At 36.5% G+C, this 23,384-nt stretch overlaps 4 protein-coding genes and 1 non-coding gene across 7 annotated transcripts; 2 read left to right on the top strand and 3 right to left on the bottom strand.

The window, feature by feature from the left end:
* The first annotated feature begins 6,129 nt into the window (after nt 1-6,129).
* On the top strand, nt 6,130-8,321 carry LOC106400977 (transcription factor TCP4-like). Its single transcript, XM_013841391.3, has 2 exons — nt 6,130-7,840; nt 7,931-8,321. The coding sequence occupies exon 1, from the start codon at nt 6,596-6,598 to the stop codon at nt 7,808-7,810; it is 1,215 nt and encodes a 404-aa protein (XP_013696845.1). The 5' UTR covers nt 6,130-6,595; the 3' UTR covers nt 7,811-7,840; nt 7,931-8,321.
* Nucleotides 8,322-9,452: 1,131 nt separating this feature from the next.
* On the bottom strand, nt 9,453-11,028 carry BNACNNG59690D. Its single transcript, XM_013837889.2, has 2 exons — nt 10,688-11,028; nt 9,453-10,322 (listed from the first exon to the last, which is right to left on the bottom strand). The coding sequence occupies exon 2, from the start codon at nt 10,300-10,302 to the stop codon at nt 9,652-9,654; it is 651 nt and encodes a 216-aa protein (XP_013693343.1). The 5' UTR covers nt 10,303-10,322; nt 10,688-11,028; the 3' UTR covers nt 9,453-9,651.
* Nucleotides 11,029-13,804: 2,776 nt separating this feature from the next.
* Nucleotides 13,805-13,878, bottom strand: TRNAI-UAU. The gene has a single exon. It is a non-coding gene; the product is annotated as a tRNA-Ile (tRNA).
* Nucleotides 13,879-14,372: 494 nt separating this feature from the next.
* On the bottom strand, nt 14,373-17,066 carry BNACNNG59350D (probable E3 ubiquitin-protein ligase ZFP1). The gene is made up of 6 exons (XM_013837879.3): nt 16,916-17,066; nt 15,758-16,346; nt 15,339-15,667; nt 15,138-15,236; nt 14,903-15,064; nt 14,373-14,795 (listed from the first exon to the last, which is right to left on the bottom strand). The coding sequence occupies exons 2-6, from the start codon at nt 16,329-16,331 to the stop codon at nt 14,634-14,636; spliced, it is 1,326 nt and encodes a 441-aa protein (XP_013693333.1). The 5' UTR covers nt 16,332-16,346; nt 16,916-17,066; the 3' UTR covers nt 14,373-14,633.
* A 4,133-nt stretch (nt 17,067-21,199) lies between these two features.
* Nucleotides 21,200-23,155, top strand: LOC111206533 (RNA exonuclease 4). 3 transcript variants are annotated; one of them, XM_022703633.2, is made up of 9 exons: nt 21,200-21,380; nt 21,483-21,564; nt 21,648-21,726; nt 21,908-21,989; nt 22,083-22,191; nt 22,338-22,426; nt 22,512-22,576; nt 22,655-22,733; nt 22,823-23,155. In XM_022703633.2, the coding sequence occupies exons 1-9, from the start codon at nt 21,297-21,299 to the stop codon at nt 22,973-22,975; spliced, it is 822 nt and encodes a 273-aa protein (XP_022559354.1). In that variant the 5' UTR covers nt 21,200-21,296; the 3' UTR covers nt 22,976-23,155. The 3 variants fall into 3 exon arrangements, with proteins under 3 accessions (XP_022559354.1, XP_048612988.1, XP_048612989.1); XM_048757031.1 differs by having other exon boundaries at nt 22,512-22,733; XM_048757032.1 differs by having other exon boundaries at nt 21,207-21,380; nt 21,916-21,989; nt 22,512-22,733.
* Nucleotides 23,156-23,384: the final 229 nt, after the last annotated feature.

Genomic DNA, 23,384 nt, shown 5'->3' with positions numbered 1-23,384 from the left:
CCGAGGAAACCCAAAATTTGGGCTTCCTCGGAAATTCCTCGGGAAATTCTGAGGATTTCATTTTCCGTCGGAATGTCCGTCAGAATACCGATGTTTTCTTGTAGTGATGCTAGTTTGTATTGTTGATTTCTACCACATTTCTTCGCCGCCGATATCTGCTCCTTCGTATCACACCATCGTCAGTGACTCGGTAACAATTTTTGTTGAAGATTTCAATCAATATTTACACACATGATTATTAGCAGGATAGTCAACATGATTGTATCGGTGATTCATTTGGTTATATATAGCTGGTTTGATACTTGATTAAAGAGCTAATTAGTTTTTTATATTATATACTTATCTATTGAGATTATATATATATATATATTAATAAGAACTATTAATTGATCTTAGACGTATGTCGAACATCCAATTATCTAATTTCTCTGAACACACTGAATATTAATGTAAAATAACAAACAAAAGATGCACCAAGTGGTCAATTAATTTAATAGCGAAGCATTTCAAAATTAAATGTTGTCAATAATAGCATAAAAACATAAATTGTTTTTCTTTCTGAAGAAAAAGGATCTATACATACTAGTACCTTGCCTAGTTGTGAGCGATTAAGCTTCGTTTTATTTCGTAGCTATGACGTTATTGTGATTGATAGTTGAATTTCACATAAACACCCAAAATCAACATTTGAATATAATCATTCTACTTTTCTTTTTTTTTTTTTTTGTTTAACCTGGAGGTATCCCGGGCCTATGGAAGGGCCCAGACTAATCCCCATGGGGAGGTGCAGCCCACGGATAGACCCTCTCTCCGGGTATGCAAATGGGCCCTAAAACATAGACCCATATCCGTGTGGGGTGTCCAGAGACATCATGAGGTAGTTCACTCCGGCAGGGTTCGAACTCGCAACCTGGGTGCAGGAAGGAACCCGTTCTTACCATTGGACCATGATGTTCCGGACAAACAAAGTGTTACCGACTCGAACTCGCGAACCTATGCTTTCTACTATTGTTGTGTTGTGAATTGTGAATGTAACTCCAGATTTCCAAGTGGAAAGCTTCTTTGATTTGTAGTTAATTAATATGCAACCGTGTGGTGACGACACATATTCTCCTTTCTCTCGGAAAAAAAACCTATTTCAACATGAACTTTGTCCGTCGTGCGTATTCTTTTCCGAATTTTGTAGTAGTGCATATTTCATACTGAACTAAGCAAAAATTCAAATATACTACATGAACTTTAATACATCGTGCATTTTCATTCCCGAACTTTTAGTAGTGCATATTCTATACCGAACTAAACAAAAATTCAAAAATACTACATGAACTCTTAAAATCATACTTCTATATATATTGACCGTCAAATGTGTTAGTCATCCGTTAATTTATCAAAACAACATCATTTTGGATAACATCTATAAACCAAAATAACTTTCTTGTATAAATTGTGTAAACACTAACTTATATATATTTGTTAGTTTAATCAAATAAATGTTATCAAATTTTTATTGTTTTAGTTTTATCAAATAAATCTATAATTACTTATGTTTTTAAATTTACCTTTAAAAATATTATTTTATAAGTTTAAATTATTTATTATTAATTCAAATATTTACTTTATGCTTGTCCACCAGTGTGAGAGTTTAAATTTCCCAAAAAATAAATTTAACTTTACAGAACTTATCGAAGATAACGCGTTTTGATAAATTAATGGATGACTAACACCTTTGACGGTCAATATATATAAGCACGATTTTGAGAGTTCATGTAGTATTTTAAATTTTTAATTTTACAGAATTCATCCAAAAAATATCTTTTTGATAAATTAACGGATGACTAACACATTTGACGATCAATATATATAGAAGCACGATTTAAAGAGTTTATGTAGTTAGCATCTAAGACTATAACCAACCTTTAATGGTCTGTAAAATTTCTTAGGTTGATCAATAAATTTCAAATTTCATCAAAAAAAAAAAAAGAGTTTATGTAGTATTTTTGAATTTTTGTTTAGTTCGGTATGGAATATGCACTACTAAAAGTTCGGTAATGAAAAGGCACGATGCATTAATGTTCATGTAGTATATTTAAATTTTTGTTTAGTTCAGTATGGAATACGCACTACTACAAAGTTCAGAAAAGAATAGGCACGACGGGTAAAGTTCACATTGAAATAGACCTTCCCCCCACCCCCCCTAATCTCTATAAAATAACGTAATTAATGTTGAGATATAGTATTTGATAGTATTTGATTTTTGTTTGAACAATTATTTAATGCGTTCGTATTAGGTTTATCAATCGACCGACCATTTATATAATGCTTATAATGCTAATATAGTAATATGTCACTTTCAGAATTATTATTCCATTCAAGTAGGTGTGTTTGAATTAGTTATATATTGACGCAATAGTTTAAAAGTCTACTAATAATGCTGTATAACTATTTCCTCCAACTAATAAAACAGCACAAGGTGATGATGATATATATACGTTGAGTCAACTCCTTTATTGTTCCGTTAGCCAAATTAACCAATTCAACGACTTGAAAACTATGTCAGATTCAAATTTAACATGTTAAATAAAACTGTGTGAACAACAATAAGGTTTTGTTATTATTCGTTTTTAACCTAGATAAAGTATTACAGTATTACTCCATATATAGTTGTGCAAGAGTTGTAGTTGTCGTCAGTTGGTTGGGATTCAAGAAGCATTATGGAATATGGAGTCACACCAATTATTTTATAACTTGTAAGATATGAATTATATACCTCCGTTGAAGCTTAAATTGTCTTTTACTATCATTTATTAATTAGTTTATTACGTACCTTATTGTCATAATTCGAAATATATCCATATGTTATATGCATGTTAGAGATAAAAGGATTATCTGAACAAGTCACAACATGTAGGAAATAACTCAAAGAAGTAGTGGAAGCTAGAACAAAACACGAGGATCTCTGTGTCGTTGTCTAGTTTCAAGTGAAGCAAATAAGAGTTTAAACCGAGAGCTCTTGGTCTAGTGGTAATGGAACTCCAGCTGGAGTACCCGCCCTGGGTTCGAGTCGCCTTGGCCACATTTCCGCCTATAACCGTGCGTGCGCGGATGGAAGACCTCGTGGGGATTAGTCTGGGCTTACCGTCTAGGATCCTCCACGGATATCAAAAAAAAAAAAAAATAAATAAATAAAGTTTATATAATACTAAGACATGATAAAAAAAAAAGAAAAAGAGCATAAAATGAAAATTCATTCATAGACAAAGGTGTTCGAAGCGTATATACGAAGATCGAGCGTTACGTTGAATCCTTGTGTGTATGTGATCAAGTCCCGATTTTCCGAGTAAAATCTGCTTTAGTTATAAACCATTGAGATTCTTTAAAACAAAAAGGTGGAGAAAGTGGAGCATCAACAAACAAAGAGCCTTTTTTATATAGTTCCATAATATTATGGGTGAGTCAACCCATTAAAAAGAAACCGGAGATGCACGAAACCTTGAATTGATCCTTGACCCAGCCAACACCATATGTTTTTTCTTCTGGGGTACTTATTCGTTTATTAAATCAACTTGTTATTTCCCGGTAATTTGGTATACGATTATGATATATTCATAATATATATTCACTTACCACTTATATAAGAAAAATAACAATTGCCAGTTATACTAACAATACACTATTAATCTATTACATGATAACATTCTTGAATTAATGTATCTTATGTTGCTAACATATTAGACAAAATTTCGATAGCCATAAAACTATATTAAGCTTGTACCCGCCAACTTCCAATGATATTTTTAATATGTTATCACATGATTACTATTGTGTAATATTACATTTTGAATATTAAAAAATTACCAAAAATACCACATTGATAGTACCATTTTTTATGTTTACAGTAATCACTTTTACCTTCACTTTTAATAAAAGATAAAAGACATTTATAACTCTAAAATTAACTACTCTACACTTAGAGTTTAGAGATGAGAGGTGAAGTAGGGTTTTTGGAATGTAAAATTTAAGATTCTAATAAATATATAAATAAATACTTTAAAAAGTATAATTTTTCTAAGAAATAGTTTCAAACATAGTTTTCGATTTTCAATAAAAAATTGAAAAAAAATCTAATTTTTTTTCAAAAAAAAAGAAAATTTATAAAAATGTTTGAATATGAAAAAGTATAATTTGAAAACATGAAAAAAATATTTATAAAATATTTTTAATTTATTTAAATAATTATTTATTATATATATAGAAAAAAATGTATAAGATTATTTTGATACTCAATGAAGCATGCATTTTTAAAAATGTCTCTTTAGTGGTGATAAACATAAATAGTGGTACTAAAAAGTGGTAAACATGAAAATTCTCAATATTTGATCTATTTTCTTAAAAAATTAATAGAAGATGGTAAATTCTAAATTTGTCATATTTTATTGGCTATCTAAATTTGTATAAATGTATGACTATGCGGTGGCGTATTATTTGTATAGTTCACAATCATTTTGTATAATTTTTATTTTGTTGACAAAAAACTATATGTATACATTACCAAAACTTCGATATTCATCTTTGAATCACTCTTTTTGTTTTAAAATACATGATGCTTAAGAAAGTTTCTGATATTTCAAAATAAAAGATGTTTTCATATTTTAATAATAGTTTTTATATTTATCAAAAACTAAGTAACTAATGATATGTGGTAGTATATTTTATAATTAATTAAATAATTTTTATTTTTATTTTAATGATATTTTCAGATAAGAAACAAGTTTTTAATAGTTGTGCAATATCCTAAAATTCTGGGTGTAATTGGTAATAAATAAAAAATATATATGGAATGATAGGAATTATTTATGGAATTTAATGGAATGAAATCAACATTTCACTTGTTCCAAAAAAAAAATTTTAAATGATTTTGCAAATAATTGTTAATTTTTTCTGGAACAAAATGACATGTTATGGAACCAAGTAAAATACTTTTTTTCGTTTGTTTATTGTAACAGGTGAATATTTTTTAAAATGCAAAAGAATTAGGGCCCCCAAGGAATTAAGCATTCAGATTTTATTTGAAAAATGTATTCCAATTTCATCTTTTATGTATTTTGGAACGATTTATTCTAGGTTCACCAACCAATAGGATTGTATTATTTTATATTTGATATCTTAAAAAAAAAAAAAATATTGTCAAATTATATTATGTTTTAAAAATAAAAAAGTTAAAAATAATTAATAAAAATAGTAGTAGTAGTTATAAAATAAATATTTTTAACGTCGCCAGCAAAACACTAAATCCTAAACTCTAAATCCTAAACCCTAAACTCTTGGATAAATCCTAAACTCTAAATCAAAAATACTAAATACTAAAACACTCAAGGATTTAGGGTTTAGTGTTTTTGATTTAGAGTTTAGGATTTATCCAAAAATTTAGGATTTACCCACGGGTTTAGGGTTTATGAAGGATTTAAGATTTAGGGTTTAGGGTTTAGTTTTTTGCTGACGACGTTAAAAATATCGTTTTGAAAAATTCTTTTTTTTTATAATTACTATTATTTTTTATTTATTTTTTACCTTTTTATTTTAAAACAAAATATAATTTGACAATATTTTGTTTCTTTTTTTAAAAGACGTTGAATATGAAATAACGAAATCTTAGTTGGCCAATTTAAGAATAAATCTTTTGGAACATATGAATACTCTCTCAGTTCTTAAACATAGGATGTTTGGAAAAAAAAAATTATGTTCCAATATGTAAGATGTTTTTATATTTTGATGTAACTTTAATTTTATCAAAAACTGTGTAATCAATCAAATTTAATAGTTCTATTTTGTAATTGGTTCAGTTGTTTTTAATTTGTAGTTTTAATAATACATTTTAGATAAAAATATAAATTCTTTAATAACCGTATTTTACCAAAAAATATAAATATATTTAAGAACGGAGAGAGTAATTTTTAAGAAAAAAGAGATGGATAAATTCGGGAAACAACTAAACTAAACTTTGATTACCCAAAAAGAAACAAAGTAAAGAAAAGGTGAAATATTAAAAAAGAAAAGAAAATTGAATGTGGGAAGAGATGAGAAAGAGAGATCTTTAATGAAAGAGCAAAAACACTGTCATCTTACCGGTTGCGTCATCATCAACCCACAACACTCTCCTCTCTTACTTTTACTTTAGCATCCTCTTTAAATTTTCCCGAGAAACACAAGAAAAAGAATCGAAAAAGCTTTTTTCTCTGGGTTTATTTATTGATTGGTCAGTAACTCATCTCTCTCTCTCTCTATCTCTCCTCGCTTGCGTCATCTGTTTGGTCTCCTTCTTGCTTTTTATCTCTAGCAAGTGCATAGAATTTTAAAAAGAGAAGTAGAGAGAAAGATTCAGACATGGGTTAGTCTTCAGTTTTTAACAAGTCCTCTTCTTCTTCTTCTTTGGCTTTTTAGGGTTAGGGTTTTTTTAGGTGAGAGAGTGAGTATGCGTGAGTTACATCCTTTTTGAGCTACTCTGGATTCTTTACACGACCGCCCTCTCCGCCGTCGCCGCCTCAACGAAGAAGAAGAAGAAGAAGAAGACGCCGAGCTTCCTCAATATGCTCAACCAATGGCAGACGAAGCTCACCACTTTCTCCACCCTCCAGCACCACCACCGCCTTCTTCAATGAGGCACCGCGAGGCGGCGAACGGCGGCTGCGGCGAGATCGTCGAGGTGCAAGGAGGTCACATTGTTCGGTCGACGGGAAGGAAAGATCGGCACAGCAAAGTCTGCACGGCCAAAGGGCCACGTGACCGGCGCGTGAGGCTGTCGGCTCACACGGCGATTCAGTTCTACGACGTTCAGGACCGCCTCGGCTTCGACCGGCCCAGCAAAGCCGTCGACTGGCTTATCAAGAAGGCTAAAGCTTCCATCGACGAGCTCGCTCAGCTTCCGCCGTGGAACCCCGCCGACGCAATGCGCAACGCCGCCGCAAACGCGAAACCGAGAAGAACCGCCGCTAAAACTCGAATCTCTCCGTCGCCGCCACCGCCGCCGCCGTCGCAGCAGCAACAGCAGCAGCTTCAGTTCGGTGGATTCGAGGGAGTGGCTGAGCATCGGGGGAACGAGTCGAGTTTCCTCCCTCCGTCGATGGATTCGGATTCTATCGCTGACACTATAAAGTCGTTTTTCCCGGTGGTTGGCTCTACAACGGAAGCTCCTCCTCCGAATCAGCTTATGCACAGCAACTACCATCATCACCCGCCGAATTTGCTTTCTCGAACCAATAGCCATAACCAAGATCTCCGTCTCTCGCTGCACTCGTTCCCGGATGGTCCACCGTCTCTTCTCCAGCACCACCACTCCGCGTCCGCCTCCACCGCCGAGCCAGTTCTGTTCTACGGACAGAGCAATCCGCTAGGGTATGACACGTCGACGGGTGGTTGGGAGCAACAGTCAATTCAGAGGCTTGTGGCTTGGAACAGCGGCGGAGCAACCGAGACAGGAAACGGAGGAGGAGGAGGGTTTCTCTTTGCTCCGCCTGCGGCGACGTCGTTTCAGCCAGTACTTGGCCAAAGTCAGCTTTATTCTCAGAGGGGTCCCCTTCAGTCCAGTTACAGTCCCATGATCCGTGCTTGGTTTGATCCTCACCACCACCATCATCAATCCATCTCCACCGACGATCTCAACCACCACCACCACCATATTCCTCAGCCGGTTCACCAAGGTGAATTCTCTTCCGGTTTCCGCATACCAGCACGGTTTCAGGGTCAAGAAGAGGAGCAGCACGATGGTCTCTCCAACAAACCGTCATCTGCTTCCTCCATTTCTCGCCATCGTTAACAATCCAAACAATTATCCTCTATGTTCCAGGTTATTCCGAGTTCTGTCTTTTTTTACTTCAAGCTCAGTACTTTTGAAGTTGTCCTGTTCGTTGAACTAAAAAAAATACACATTTTGCAGGGCTTGTCAAGCTTCCATTCACATTGAAAGCTTTGGCTTAGATTGTTCGGAACAGGGAAGACGTTTGTATTCAATGGCTTGAAAGAAAAAGGCAGGAAAAGGATGAAAGAGTAGAGAAAAAAGACCATACAGTCTCAGGTTCTTCTTCTTCCAGTATCCTGACCTTGTCATTTGTAATTTTCATCTTTTTTTACCTGTAGCTCAGTTATGGTTAGATTCCAGGGTTTCTTTCTTGTTGTGTTGTATCTGAAAACCTTTTTGTTGTGTGTTGTATCATCATCATCATCCTCTTGTTACTGCAATAGCCAGATACTTGAGAAATCTCAGTTCCCTGTTCTTGTTGTGTGTAACTCCATGGATGCTGTAATAAAGTCTTGCACTTTCTCTTTTATTTTCATATGGGTTTTGCTACCTTTTTCTCAGCTTTTAAACTGTTAAAAAACTAGGTTGGTAAATACCCTCTCCAAACTAGATATGATCATTGTTAGGTTGATCCTTATATCTCACTCTATCCTTTTGGACCCAATGATAAGAAAGTTAGTCATTTTCAATGAACAGTAAGTTTTGAATTGTTGCTTCTTCTAGAACATCATTTAGCCAGTTTCCTTAAATTACAAGTGAAAATTTTCCTCACAAGGAGTAATAAAAAAGGATTGTTTATCTTATATCTGATGTCATTAATTGTTCTCTCTCTCACACCTACTTTAGTGGTAGGAGGGAGATCCACCAAACTTGAATGTGATCGTTGTCTTCTTTCATTAGTAAAAGAATGGGGACATGAGATAGGTATAGAGAGCCGCCCATGTTTGTCTAAATGTAGGAAGTTGATCAAAACTAACTCCCATCATCTCCATCATTCATCTTTATACAAATAATTTTAGATTCTACAAAGTTAGTCAAAAATACAAACTTGGGTTGAAATGCATGGTTTCAGATGTTCATTTTATATTCATTTAGCTGATAGTTATTAAAATTTCAACCTTTTAAAAGAAAAAGCAAACACCTTTTCATGTGATGTAATAAATACATCACCAACCACACCAAATGAGAAGGTTGAGATGATCACAAAGTACCTTCTACTAAAAGATAGAAAGGCTGAGAATCTTTATTTTAAGGTCTCATGACTCAAAATCATATTCAATCTACAATAGATTCCCTCTGTTTTATTTTGGTTTGTCAACTGATAATATCATCAGTAACTTTGTTCTCTAAGACAGGTAGATAACATAGTACAGTGTAACTGTTATATGACCAAGTAAAACATTTCACACTAAACCTCAAAAAAATCTAATGGGTTTGAGAGTGATGTTGAAGAAGAAGAAGATGGAGCCAAGATTGTAAAAGAGCTATCACTTTAAGAATGGTCCCCTCTCTCTTTTCACTTCCTGTATGCCTTTAATTTTTACTGAACAAATTTTTACTGACAACATAAAAGGTGATTCACTTTTTCTTTTGAGAGAAGACTATGACGACTCTTAAAGACTAGTCAGTTAAGAACTTGAATACATGTGAAACTCAAAAGAACATCTCTAAAGTTCTGTGTCTCATCAACAATTATATAAACACGTGATATCACATCTCAGTCTTTGATATGAAGTAGACACAACATACTGTATATGAACATACATTGGAAAGTTTCTGTGACCAAATTGGATAAGGTGAACATACAGGTTCAATTGGATAACAAATTAAAGAATGGTCTTAAGGTGAAAAAACAAAACTCAATCTATGAAACCGGTTCTTCTGAAAACAGCATTCCTTACCTGCCGGAGATCTCTCCCTTTAAGTGTTCTTCCAGCTCCTTCAAGAACCGAGCAAGACAATAAAGAAGACTTCGCCAAAGACCGAGCTACAATCTCATGTGGAGGAAGCATTTCGCCTTCTTCTTCTTCCTCCTCCTCATCCTCATCCACCACATCAGTAAGCTTGAACTCCTTCTTATGACGATTCATCATGGCCAAAGATGCTAACGGCACTTGAACCGGAGCTGACTGAGGAAACTTCCCTCCACCTATAAAAGAAGCTGTATATGGAAGCCTCTCTTGAGGCGGTTTAGGAGCTGAGGGAATGGTTCGAGCCGAAGACGAAGAAGGCGAGGAAGAAGCTGCAGGCTTATGGTGAAAGACGTGGTTGAGGTAGCTGTTGCCAGAAGGCTCGGGAAGAGCAGCGAGGATACCAGAAGCTTCCACGTTTTTCAAACCGCTTTTGCTCCTCTGAAGCTGGCGAGCAGGTGGGTGTTGCGAAGGAGAAGAAGACGGCGGAGTGTGAGTTACGTCTATCGAGAAGATGTCGTATTCATTGAGCTCACCATCTGCAGAAGCTAAAGCTGGAGAAGACGATGGAGGGATATCGATGCGTGGACTTTTGTTCATTTTTGCGAACGTGTTGAGAGCTGTGAATCAAAGAAACTTACGTTAATTTGATCAGACAAAAAGTCTCCACCATCATTACAAGAGGTTAGATGTATACAACACGTAACTGAAGTGTGGAGCTTTAACTAGATCGGTCCAAGTTTGAAAAGTTTTGATTTTTTAAAAAATTAGAAAAATGTCTATTTCAACCAAATCTTTCAAGAGATTTACTGAAAGGAACTCAACCCTGACGTGGGATTCTCACAATAATTTGATGTGAACAAGAAAGTTCAGTCATTTTTCCCAGAAAAGTCTAATTGAGAGAGATTGCATCAAACAGTAAGGTCGAAATACTATTAAAAAAGATGAATTTAAGCAATTATCATTCAAGAAGGATTAATATTACCTCAGCTCTGGGAAAAAAAGAAGGAATACAGCAGCAAATTAGATGCGCACGACCAGAGCTAGCTAGCGATCTGAATGTTTAGAAGCGACAGAGAGAGAAAGAGAACACGAAGAGACAGAGAGAGACGAAAAGCGACAAGACCTGATTCAGATTCTATAACTTTAGTTATGTCGCCGACTCCTTGTATCGATGGCCCAACAGAGTAAGCCCAAATAGATTAATTTTAAAAACTGACATAACGGTGAAGATCTTTCGTCACCGTTAATGAACTCGCAGCTTCCTTTGGGTCGCCGACATTCGGGTCCTCAGATCGGTCTCGTCGGATCTGAAATTTTGGGTCTTACATATTTAGATCCAATAGAACAATTAGAATTTGTTTGTTCGGATTTAGTTCGGGTCTTGTCGGATTTTGATCGGTTCAGATCTTATATAGTTGGATCTAATAGGGTAACTAGAGTTTGTCGGTTCAGATTTGGTTCAGTTCTGGGTTGGTTTTAGTTCGGGTCATATTTAGTTGGATCCAATAGGATAACTAGAATTTGTTCAGTTCAGGTTTGGTTCGGTTTTGAGTCGGTTTTGAGTCGGGTCATGTCGGATCCGGCCCAAAAATACCCAAAAACACACAAAAAAAAACTTGAAAATATTTAAATACCCGAAAATATCTAAAATTTTACCCAAAATCTGATTATCCTAATTATATTTTTGAAAATTTAAAATTTTATCTGAAATCCAAAACCATATCCGAAAACCCATATTCGAAACTTAAAAAAAAATATCCTTTATACCAAAAATATACTGAAACACTCATATATACCTAATATATATTAGAAATTTCGGATATTCTTCGGTTTCGCACACAACAAGATCCAATAAGGTAAAAGGATCGGTTCCTATCCGAACCGGGATTTTTCGGGTCGGTTTTGGATCGGATCTTCGGATCCGAGTAAAAATGCCCAGGCCACTTTGCGATCACATTTGGTGATAAGTTCTCCGGTTTCCTAGCTGGTTTGTTCGGTTTAGTGACTACGCATTGAGCCCTAATCTCCCAAGGTCGAGCTGCTATATCCACCGTTATTTCCAACTCAATTCCTAGTTTTCCTTGTCAAGGTTAAACCAAGCTTGACCTAGATACTGTGTAGTATCAACACTCTGCTGCAAAAAAAAAAAAAACCAGAAAGTGACTTGATCTACAAGGTATCTGAAACACAAACAAGTAATGTATCTATAACGCACCGATCGTCCACAGCTAATGGGCCACCCACGCCTGCTCTCTCGGCCCGTGGGTCCATCCCGTTCCAGCGATCGGTCCGTTAATTTTGCTAAAGGCTTGAAATCATTGTTTACTGATCCTGCAATCACCACCCGACTTTTTCTCATGCTTTGACCTCACTCGCACGCTATCGCGAATCACTTCCCGATAGGTCACCCATCCTTCCACTACTCCAGCTCAAGCACGCTTAACTCTGGAGTTCTTTCAGGATGTGCTCCGGAAAAGGTAAGTCAACTTTGGTGACATAGGTAGCCAAATCAATTCTCTTAAGCTTTTTCACATATCACAACTCGGGATGTTACAATTCACCCCCTCTCAAAGAACGCAACGTCCTCGTTGCGCCCCATGACAGGTCTCAAGACGCCTCTCAGGTCAGAACTAACCAGCTCTGATACCACTTATAACGCCCCGACCGCCCACAGCTAATGAGCCACCCACGCCTGCTCTCTCAGCCCGTGGGCCCATCCCGTTCCAGCGATCGGTCCGTTAATTTTGCTAAAGACTCGAAATCATTGTTTACTAACCCTGCAATCACCACCCGACCTTTTCTCATGCTTTGGCCTCACTCGCACGCTATCGCGAATCACTTCCCGATAGGTCACCCATCCTTCCACTACTCCAGCTCAAGCACGCTTAACTCTGGAGTTCTTTCAGGATGTGCTCCGGAAAAGGTAAGTCAACTTTGGTGACATAGGTAGCCAAATCAATTCTGCCTTTTCACATATCACAACTCGGGATGTTACAGTGAGTCTCAGGCCGTTGGCCTGATGAAAGAAGGCATAAGCCATTGCTCGTTCACGCTTCACTGTAGCCTCTTCTTTCAGTTGTATCATCGCGAGAATTTCTATTGTTCAAGAACATCCACACCACTCAACTTCTAGCTGGTGCGGCTAGAACTTTAAGCTTCAACCGATTTTTTACAACATTTTGTTCTGGAGTCTGTCTTGTCTCACCATATACAAACGTTGTGTTTGTGATCTCAATCTGTATATCGGACTGAGTTCCTCATTGTATGACCTTGGACCAATGAGTTAAATCTCTTTGCGCTTTACAAGCTGCTTAGTCTTTTTCTCGCCTGAAGAATTCTCAAGAACCATAGTTGTGGATAATGAAAAATCTAGTAAGCTTGGAAAGCCCTTTGAATGTGAATAATAGCTATCTCTATGTTAAGCGTATTATAAACTGAGCTTGATTTGATCGGTTTGAAACAGTTTATTGTTTCTGAAGGTACCTAAAAAGAACATGTTTTGAAGTCACTAGTATACAAGAATGAAACAGAGTTTTTTTACTAACGTTGCCTCGATCTAATTTGTTCTGTTTTGTTCATTCGTAATTGATGAGAGAATGGTACAATCAGCCAGATCCCATGACAAAAGACTATCAGTATTAAGCCGACAGATACAGAACAACAAAAGGTTTTATTGGAGAAGATAAAGACTTAACCAGAGTATGTGATAGTATTACAGTGATATGGTGTTTAATGTGTTCTTTCTTTTAAGGCACGAGAAGGTTAATGATGAGTGGTGCTTAAGCAAATGGCGAGAGAAAGAAGAGTTGAAGCTTCGCTCTCTGGTGATTAAACCCATCTTGGTGATTGACATTACAACCAAAAGTGAAAGGTGGTGTTTGATCTTTTTCTTCAAATACAACAAGGTGGGTCTGTCTCTGATAATTTAATAAGTTTTGGGCCAGTGTGATAAAACTGATCAAAATAATGGATAACACTCGGCAAAAAATGTTTAGCTTAAGAGGTTTCTCTGGTAGTATTGATTAGTTTGGGATTGAATTGTTAAATTTGCTAAAATTTAAGGGTGATAAAAGACAAAAAAATTAAAAAAAACTCAAAATGTTCCCGGCGGGGCTCGAACCCGCGACCTTCGGCTCATAAGACCAACGCTCTAACCAACTGAGCTACGGGAACTGCTTGCAAGTATATTCTGTTTTTTGTATTTATTCTATTTTCTGCTTGTATATGTGGTATTGTTAGCTCAGGACTAACAAAGGAAGAAGAGATGTTTTGCAGTAAAGGTTCTATCATACAAGTATACAAACCATGACTTGAAAGAAGTTTAAGACGCCACAGACTTTGCATAGGAAGAGAACACATTCTCAGATATACCGGTGGCAAGCCAAAAAGCTTGGAATATTGGAGATGATGATCCGGCTACTTTCCCTACAAAACATAGTATCTATGTCGGATCTAAGGACGATGTTTCCGAGGTCAACAAGGTGCTTCTCAAGTTGATGTCCATTTGTTCTGGTAATTAGGCAAAACTACATACAGATGTTCTCCTTTTTTTTAACTTTGTTTTCTTCTCGTTCATTGGCTTGGTGTAAGTTTCTCAGATCATTATAATGCTTTCTTTTTTTATATAAACATATTCGACAATCTATGAACAAGAAAATAAATGGTGCTAGAGGTGAAGAAGATTAAATAAACTTCTGAGGAGCAACCAAATGTACAAAGAACCAAAGAAGGCTATACAGTTTTCATAGTCGCTAAGCCAATCTCAGCTTTAGACTGTTATACAAATTATGTGCCCAAAAGTTTTAAATTTACAGAACTTGGGGGCTGAAACTTAGCCTGACTCTGTTACTCTTACAAAACCAATATTCATAAGCATTGTTGAAAAAACCATAACGTCTATTGGGTTGAACCAGCAGAAACCTCTCCTCCTATAAACTTTTTATCGTTCCTTCTTCTTTTCCATGACCAAGTGCCTCTGATTTACACACTGGGCAAATGTTCTTGATAACCAACCACTTCTTCAAACATTCTGCATGATACTCGTGTCTGCAATCCAGCGTTGCGATCTGATCTTGGTTCTTGTAGTTTTCCTGTCAATTCCCAGTTAGGAAAAAGCCAGTTTTACTACCAATAAGAGTGAGTGAGGAATGTTTGCATAAGCTTGGAGGATGAAGTCTCAAGATTTCTTGGGCTTTACCTGGCATATAGTGCAAGAATCTGTTTCTAGATCGGTAGATGTAGCATCTTCCAGGTTGATTCTGGTCGATAAGGACGTTCTTCTTTTCAGAAGAGCTTCCACATCTTCTTCTGATAAGCCAGTCTTCACAGTGCCAATATGGTCGCTCAAAGCAAGAAGCTCCTGCGCCACCCCCAAGGTTTGAATGTTAATAAGACAAGAAAAACAAATATATAAACTCTTCACATGCCCTCACCTCATATGACATGTCCTCTATGTCCAAGCGCATGTCTTGATGATGATCAACATAATCAACAGCACTGTAGAAGCCTCCTTCTCTGAACACTGCAACTTCCTAAACATAGAACAGAAAAAACGCCAATAATAAAGAATAAACATTTTTGAACAAAGTGACACTAAAAGATGAACAAAATGTGCTAAAGAGGATGTTAATTACATCTGTGGGAAATGCTCTAAAGCGAGGCAGTCCATGGTTTCTAAGAGTCGCTGCAGGTACAAAATCATCTAGGGGACGTTGCGGGTTTATACTAAACCCAGTTGATTGAACTGGTCCCACATGACTGTAGGAAGCATCATGAATATTCATGGGAACAGTGTATGAGACTGAAGCCAAGTGAGGGAATAAGGTGGGAGGAGGTGCCGGATGATGGCTAAAATGGTTGTGTCTAGGGTATACAAATGGTGTTTGGTTTCTGCTACTAGATGTTTCATGGTATCTCGGAAAGCAGACATTACCAGAGTTTATGGAGCCAGTAACACCGTGACCTAAGAAATCAAACAAGACGAATAATTAAGATTTTCAAGAACTTGCATAAAGACCAGTCTCAGTGTTGAGAGAATACGGATATTAATTACCATGCATATAAGGTACAGAGGGTGGTTGGGGCCAAAGCGAAGAAGAGGATCCATCAGATGTGTTTCCATTACAATGTTGGTCATACCAGACTGAGCCAGGAGGAGCTAGATAGCTTCCTTGCACGAAATTGCTATGAACATGGGAGAGAGGCGGATCCATTGTAGCTGCTCCTGCTCTGTTCCTCACACTCCTCTCATCTACTGGTTGTGGGCCATAGTGTGGGAATGGGAAAGGTGCTTCTGCAGTGCTTTGATACTGAAAATTTCCGGGCATTACTTGAGTGCTCTTTCTTTTGTATCCCTGACCCATAACACGTGCATCCCTCTCATTTTCAGTGGAAGTACCTCCAGGAGCAAACGGTGGAGCATGAAAAGGCGCATAAGGGAGATGGAAATGTGGTGGGGTTGACATGGCAGGACCAAAATTGGAAGGACGTTGATGATGATGGGACTGTTGAAGCCCGTGTAACATTGAGTTGTTGTTGTCATAAGGTTCGAAACTAGGAACAGAGATATGTGGAGGAGGGAGGCCAAAAGTTTGAGAATGCTGCTCCATGTCTAAACAAGTCAGCATAGCTGCAGAAACCCCCTGGCAGTGGAATTTTAGAAAGGTCAACAACATTAGAGAGAAAAAAAACAAGTGAAATTCTCACATAAAAGAACAAAAGCTGATTCTAGCAAAGTTTGTTTCAATAAGTACAAGTATAATATTTAAAACGTTCTGACATCTAGCAATGGAAGCAAAACATACAAAAAAAAAAGAGAGTAAATGTTCTTCTCTAAGTATGTCCCCAAGAATGTAAAGTCTAGAAACATTTCCCCTGTGATTTTTTTTATGGCTAAGTTATAGAGAGGCACAAAGAAACTGTATCCACAGACAACACATTGAACACTCAAGCTTCACGGATACATTGTGTAAAGTATGAAAATCTAGCTGCATAGATCAAATCTTAATTCAGAAAGCAAGGAACACCAAAATAATATACAAAGATAAGTCCATCAATGCAATATTGCAATTCTTCAGCAGCTCCTCAATGTAATCTAACCATTTCAAAAGATGATCAACCATCACCAATATATTACCAAACGACCATATACTCAAAATAATCTAAAGCTCGAGAATCCGATTATTTGCGATGATCATAAGAGATTGATTACCTGATTATCCAGAGTTTAATCAGGGAGATAGAGATAGAGATCAAAGGAGGAGGGTGATGGAAGGTTTTTTATTTTATTTTCCTCTTCTCATCAGTTTTTCTTTTCTTTTACGATATTCTCTTATGCTTTTATCTTTACCTTTTTAAATATTTTTCACTGGTTTCTTAGCTTTCTGACAGCAATTGTTTTTTTTTTGGCTAAATAAAAATAATTGACTGATATCCTAATTATGAGAAAAACGTTGTTATTGGTCAAAATTATTTGCTTTTATTCAGTGAACACGAACTTTAGATTTCACATCTATCTTTATATATAAAGAGACTTTATATATAAAGAAGACTTTGAATCACTCTTAGGGGGTCCAGCTCGGATGTCACGTCATCAATTCGTGCATTCTAGACGCGACACGTGTCTCTGCTGCTTGAAACTCACCGTTTCGAGTGTGATGGGCTTTTATCATTTAATGTGTTTGGGCTTTAAATTTGGACGACGAGTTTGCGGCCCGAGTAGATGGAGCTCGCCTCTAACCCTAATTCTGTTGATTTGCTAGGGTCGGGAATTTGGCGGTGTACGGTGAGTTGTCCTCTACGCAAAATTTGTTTGCTGCGAATCGAAACATAAATTAGGGTAATATACTTCATCGATCTCTGACGTTCTGCAGCAATAATGGAGTTTCGGGAAGAGTTAGACGAATCGTCATGTACAAGCTCTGTCTGTGGTTTCCATGGTGTCGTTTCATTTACGGTTCTAAAAATCCGAACCGTCACGATAGTTTGATTCATGGCTTTAAAAAGACGACTTAACTCCATAGACCAACGTCAAGCACTATCTGTCATTGAATGAGAGTTATTCCTTTTTAAGGCGGTGTATCTACACCTATAAAAAGGTTAGTATTCTTATCGATTTGATATACAGTTAACATTTGCTTTTCTTCAGATCTAAGAAGGCTCTGCCTAATTATTTTGTCTTCGGCCTCTGTTTCAATCCCCAATATAGCTTAAGAATTGTTTGATTGGCAGCGTTAGTACCTAGAACCATTTGATTGCATCTTTATTTTTTGTTCGATTTGATTTGTTGTTTGGAATTGCATAAAAATAATAACCTTCACTGATATTGACGAGATTTTATTATAAGTTGAGGCCATTGTTAGCCTATTTTTAGATTGGTTATGATATTTTTGTGTGGGTTGATTTAGATTGAAAAGTGAGAATCGATGCAAGTGATGCTGATAAGAATAACCATAGCTGCTTCTATAAGATGGACATATCAGTTCAACGGTGGCTCAATCAAGGGTCCAGTGTCCCTGTAAAAACTTATCTGACAATGTTTCGTCTCTTCTTTCCTTCTACATCTCTATCGACGGTTTCGACTATGTGAATTCTTCTCTGGTACGTTTTCTTACGATAGATTCTTACGTACGGGTCGGATATTTCTTTGGATATGGTGGCTCAGTTTTTTTTATCTCCATAATGAAGTTTCCTTCTCGCTCTTTGTGTAAGTTATGCAGATGGACCCTTTGTATATGCCGAGCTTGGTGGAAGAAAATAGTTTGGATACTCAGGTTCTACCGGTCTCTTGCTCTGAGTTAATCTTGGCGCCTTCTGAATGCTTCTCAGTGGAGCAGTAGTATCGTTGGTATGTATGATTGATGGGGTTTTTTTTTTTTGGTTATGTCATTATGGCTTTAACCTATACTTGCTTATGTGCAGAACGACTTATTAAAAACGTGGAATTCATTTTGTCTTCTTCCTGAGAATGACTGTAAGTTATAGTGCCTTCATGTCATGAGAATTCAGAGAAACTCTTGATTAGTTTTTGTTAATGTGGACTCAAAATTTTTATCCCGGTTAACATAACACCATCTATTTTATCTAGGAGTACACTACCCTCTGAAACGTCACTTGGACGTTGTCGGGGCAGCCATAATAAGCACTACTGTAAGTGTCTCACCCTCCACATCATTATAAACTCGACTTTGAAGTCCTGTAATTCACAAAATGGGTCTCATTTGGGTCTGCAGTCATTTTTAACAACTACTCGAGGGTCTATGATGTCCTGTTAGTTCCTATAATTGTAATTTGTTTAGGGTTTTTGGGTTCTTATAGCCATTGCTAGGCTTGAGATTGGGTTTAATTTCAATTAGATAAGAGTTTGTAAAATGCAACTGGGGAATACCGTTTATGCATTCCATATTACAGAAGCATATGAGATTTTGAGATAGAATTATTCTTTCACGAAGTCATCAATGTTGCTGCAAAACATAAGGGTCTTGAGTGCATTTTTATGAGACAAGAGTCATTTCCTGTTCCTCTTTGGCCGAATTCCTTGCTTGCCCAATTATAAGTGCAAATGTTATGTTGACAAGGGATATCACGCCTCCTAATTGATTGGGTTTGCTGTGTAAATGCAAGCTGAACTAAAGTAAAAATAGAGCCTATAAGGTAAAATTGCATTGCTTAACGTTGCAGAATTTATGTTTTTTAATTGAACTGTATGCTTGGTGCTGCTCAAGAATACATAACAAAACCTGCTTGTTTTGTTTCTCAGGATACTTATCATAGTGTTGCTTTTTTTTTTTTTGTGACACTCTTATCATAGTGTTGCTAATAAACTCTTCAGGTATAGTGGTGACTGGTCAAGAATATGTGTGCTCTCAAAAGAGACAGCTCAAGCTGCAGAATAATCCATATTCTGCTCCTTACATTACGACCTTTCCTGCTGATAACAAGTGTCTACCAATTTTGTTTTGGAAGAAATTATGAGATGAGAGAATTCAAACGAATCCAGTTTTTGTTTGCATTTTCGATTGTTCTGGCATGATCTCTATTTTGATTATGTGCAAGCTAGCTTCTCAATTCATTTGTTTTAATAGAAGTGATTATGTCTTTGGTCTTCAACATTAAAATAAACGATGGCAATATTGTATACTTAATGGGATCAAGACTATCTAAGCATACACATTTGTTAGTATACGCATTATCTTCTGACGCAAGTAATCTTTGTAAGGTCTCTTACCACTATGAAGTCCTTTGCCGTTTTGCCGTTTTGGATGCTTAGACAAAGTATCAAAAACACTACATACTATCTGAACTTAAGTTTTGTTTGTTTGGCAAATATCATTTTTTCTTTGATAGAAGTGAAGATGGTCTTTTAAGAAGATTTAATAATAAGTTGACAGCTATCATTTTTTTCCTGTCTAAGGTCCAAACTCTTTCTACAAACATAATTATTAAAATCAAGTTACCAATCTTTGCAAATCCATAATACAAAAACAATAACCTCACCAATCATGACTCAAATTTAAAAAAGGCCAACAACTTCAACACCATTGAAAGTCCATGTAGCTTATCAAATATGTCACCCAAAAACTTCTTCTCCAAACTAAACTGCTCTCCCAAATCAAATTGATCAATATTGTATACACAAAACCACGACAAACAAAATAACTCATCACATTTAATTCTTCTTTTAGTTCATCTCCTGGAATCAACTTTTCCCACAAATATTTTTAAAAAAGCAAAGATCAAATCATACACATTATTTTCGGATGCAAATCTAACATACAACCAATCAGAGGTTTGAAATTTTTTAGAATCCTCAACACAATTATACAAATCCTACATAGCCCTTTAACCGCAAGGCAACTAAGGTTGTCTCATACTTAGAACTATCATATCGTCTTTCATTATACTATTGAACACAATTTATTTGTAATATCTCATAAAATAAAATATTAAAATCAATAGGAAAATTGATCATAAAAAAAAAATCAATAGGAAAAAAAAAACAATTTCCTAACTAGAAATTATTTTACAATTATGTTCAAACAGAAATGACACATAACTCAAATTCCGTGCGTAGCGCGGACCGACCCTAGTTAATTAATACTACTTTGAATAATAAGATCACTTTTGTCTAGTACCGAAGGCATTTGCCAATTTAACAAAGAAGAAGAATGTGGTAGCCGATAGTGAATACTAACATGCTCTTAACTAGTAACGATTTTGAAAATCAATGATATTTTAACGATTTTGAAAATCAATGATACTTTTTGTGTTCCTTTTGATTTCATTATTTTCTAATGGTGGTTAAGAGTTAGGCCAAACGAATTAAATTCAATGTTTAATTAGTAATTTACTCTCTTTTTTTTGGTCAAGTTTAATTAGTAATTTACTTACCAACAACAACCGAAACAAAACAATAATAAAAACATTAAAATGAATCTTAATATTAAATTATTAATACGCGGTTTGGTCTCGTTAAACCAATCTTAGCGAAACGGTGTCGCGTACGCATAAGCAGACATCAAGCTGTTTTAAGTTAGGTCTTAAAAGTTGAAACCTGACTCTTGAGCCGCCATAGTTCGTCGTGTAGGAAGAAGATGAGTTCTGATCTGAAGAGAAAGCAGAAGAAGAAAAACCCTAAACCCGTTCAGATAAACCCTAATTGGTCACTCCTCCAACAAGTTTGTCTCCTTCTCTCTCTTACCCCTCCTTCCTCTTCCTCCAGACTTTGTTCAGCCATTGATATCTCCTTCTTTGTTTGGTTCTCGTCATTGTCATTGCAGAAGCTGAAATCTGATTCGAATAACTCGGGCAATCGAAAATCTTCAAACAATGACGACTCAGATAATCCTAGGTCCATATTAGGTACCAACAGTTTCGAACGTGAAGTTTGGGTTTAGATTTTTTTAGACATTGGTTTTGGTCTCTCAGTGTTTCAACTCTTGCAGGGAAGCGGAAAGAGAGACCTGATTCGGAGGTGGATGTTCCTAAGATTAGTCCCTTAGCTCCGGTTAATGACGATTCCAGGTTAGCTTTGTGGACTCTCTCTGTCGCTAAATGCGTTTGATTGCTATGTGGTACTAACTAAGTAGCTGAGAGATATACACTGTAATTGACAACAGGTTTATAGCATTTTTAAACAGTGTTGATAGAAAATGATTCTTTGAGTCAATCTGTGTATATCAAATCTTACCAACGTGTGGGGTAGTTTGACAGATGAAGTGGCTATGGACTGTGAAATGGTTGGTGTCAGTCAAGGAACCAAAAGCGCCCTTGGACGTGTTACCTTGGTATGTATACATTGAATGCCTTTCTCTTAATCCATCTTCTTGAGGATTATACCCGTCTCTTCTTCCACGTGAAGCTCACTGGTTGTTTCACAGGTAAACAAATGGGGAAATGTTCTATACGATGAGTTTGTTCGTCCAGTGGAACGTGTTGTTGACTTTCGAACGCATATTAGTGGGATTCGACCTAGAGACTTAAGAAAGGGTTGGTTTTACTTTCATCATTTCGTACCTTTCTTCTTGAATCTATCAACATTCTTGACCTTTGTTCCTACAAATGAATGGAAACATCCACTTAATAGTTTTGAACTTTCATTTTAATTTCTTTTTTTTCTTCCTATTAATCTTCAGCCAAAGATTTCCGAGTTGCTCAGACCAAAGTAGCGGAGTTGATCAAGGGGAAGATTCTCGTGGGACATGCCTTGCACAACGATCTCAAGGTCTGTCTGTAGTTTTTATCACAAATCTCGAATCTGATTACTTTGCCTAATACATAGTTTTAACAGAACTAGACTTTTGCTACAGGTTTTGCTGTTAACTCACCCGAAAAAGGACATAAGGGACACAGCAGAGTATCAGCCTTTTCTCAAGTATTTCTCACATCTCACCAACCCCTCTTTTCTCTTTTCATCTTTTCCTATTGAACCCATCTGTAATCTTCCAAACAGGGACAAAACAAGAAAGTCTCTGAAACATCTTGCATCTGAGTTTCTAGGGGCCGACATCCAAAACGGAGAGCACTGTCCTGTAAGTTTCTACATCTGACAAACATGTTTGATCCCACTTTATCATGTTCTTTTAGTTCCGCAAATCTCAACTCTTGTTTCCATCGACAGATTGATGATGCAAGAGCTGCAATGCTGCTTTACCAGAAGAACAGAAGAGAGTGGGAGAGAAACGTGAAAGACCAGACACGGATGAGGCTGAAACAAAAGAAGCGTAAGCCTAAGAAGAGAGTAAAGGAAGCTAATCACACCTCAACTGTTTGAACCAAACAAAGCTAAAGCAAACATTCTGATCAAACAGAAACCAACAATAGATGAAAAGTTTTGTTCGTCTCTTCCATTTTTGCTGTGGGCTTTACTTGTTAGCATCAGGTTCCCACAATGTACCATCTTGTTGTATACAAGTTCATTATCAAAATATTCTCATCTGGACTTTTTATGTTACTTGACTCGTTTTGTCCAATTAAGATTCGAACAAGGTTGGCCGACGAAAAAAAAAGAAAGATTCTCACATTGTCCATGCCACTATTCTCACATGTACTGGTTTGAGATGAACTTGGAATCATATTTACTAATGTTTTTGGCTCGGTACATGCATCATGTGTTGATGGCTTTTCATTTTTGGTTCAGTAAATGGTTTTGCAACTGGTTCGAGCTACATTCCTCTAGCTCA

The sequence above is a fragment of the Brassica napus genome, chromosome C5, assembly GCF_020379485.1.
Source record: "Brassica napus cultivar Da-Ae chromosome C5, Da-Ae, whole genome shotgun sequence".
Lineage (NCBI taxonomy): Eukaryota > Viridiplantae > Streptophyta > Magnoliopsida > Brassicales > Brassicaceae > Brassica > Brassica napus.
The sequence above is the reverse complement of the archived record's forward strand: the minus strand, read 5'-3'. Positions and strand labels throughout refer to the sequence as shown.

Excerpts from the sequence above, each read along its gene's own strand:
- BNACNNG59350D (XM_013837879.3), bottom strand. The coding sequence starts at position 16,331 with ATGCTGACTTGTTTAGACATGGAGCAGCATTCTCAAACTTTTGGCCTC. Across the intron at positions 15,668-15,757 it reads CTCTGTACCTTATATGCATG|GTCACGGTGTTACTGGCTCC; the intron begins GTAATTAATATC and ends TTGATTTCTTAG. Across the intron at positions 15,065-15,137 it reads TAGAGGACATGTCATATGAG|GAGCTTCTTGCTTTGAGCGA; the intron begins GTGAGGGCATGT and ends GGGGTGGCGCAG.
- LOC106400977 (XM_013841391.3), top strand. The coding sequence starts at position 6,596 with ATGGCAGACGAAGCTCACCACTTTCTCCACCCTCCAGCACCACCACCG.
- LOC111206533 (XM_048757031.1), top strand. The coding sequence starts at position 21,297 with ATGAGTTCTGATCTGAAGAGAAAGCAGAAGAAGAAAAACCCTAAACCC. Across the intron at positions 21,381-21,482 it reads ATTGGTCACTCCTCCAACAA|AAGCTGAAATCTGATTCGAA; the intron begins GTTTGTCTCCTT and ends TTGTCATTGCAG. Across the intron at positions 21,565-21,647 it reads TAATCCTAGGTCCATATTAG|GGAAGCGGAAAGAGAGACCT; the intron begins GTACCAACAGTT and ends CAACTCTTGCAG.
- BNACNNG59690D (XM_013837889.2), bottom strand. The coding sequence starts at position 10,302 with ATGAACAAAAGTCCACGCATCGATATCCCTCCATCGTCTTCTCCAGCT.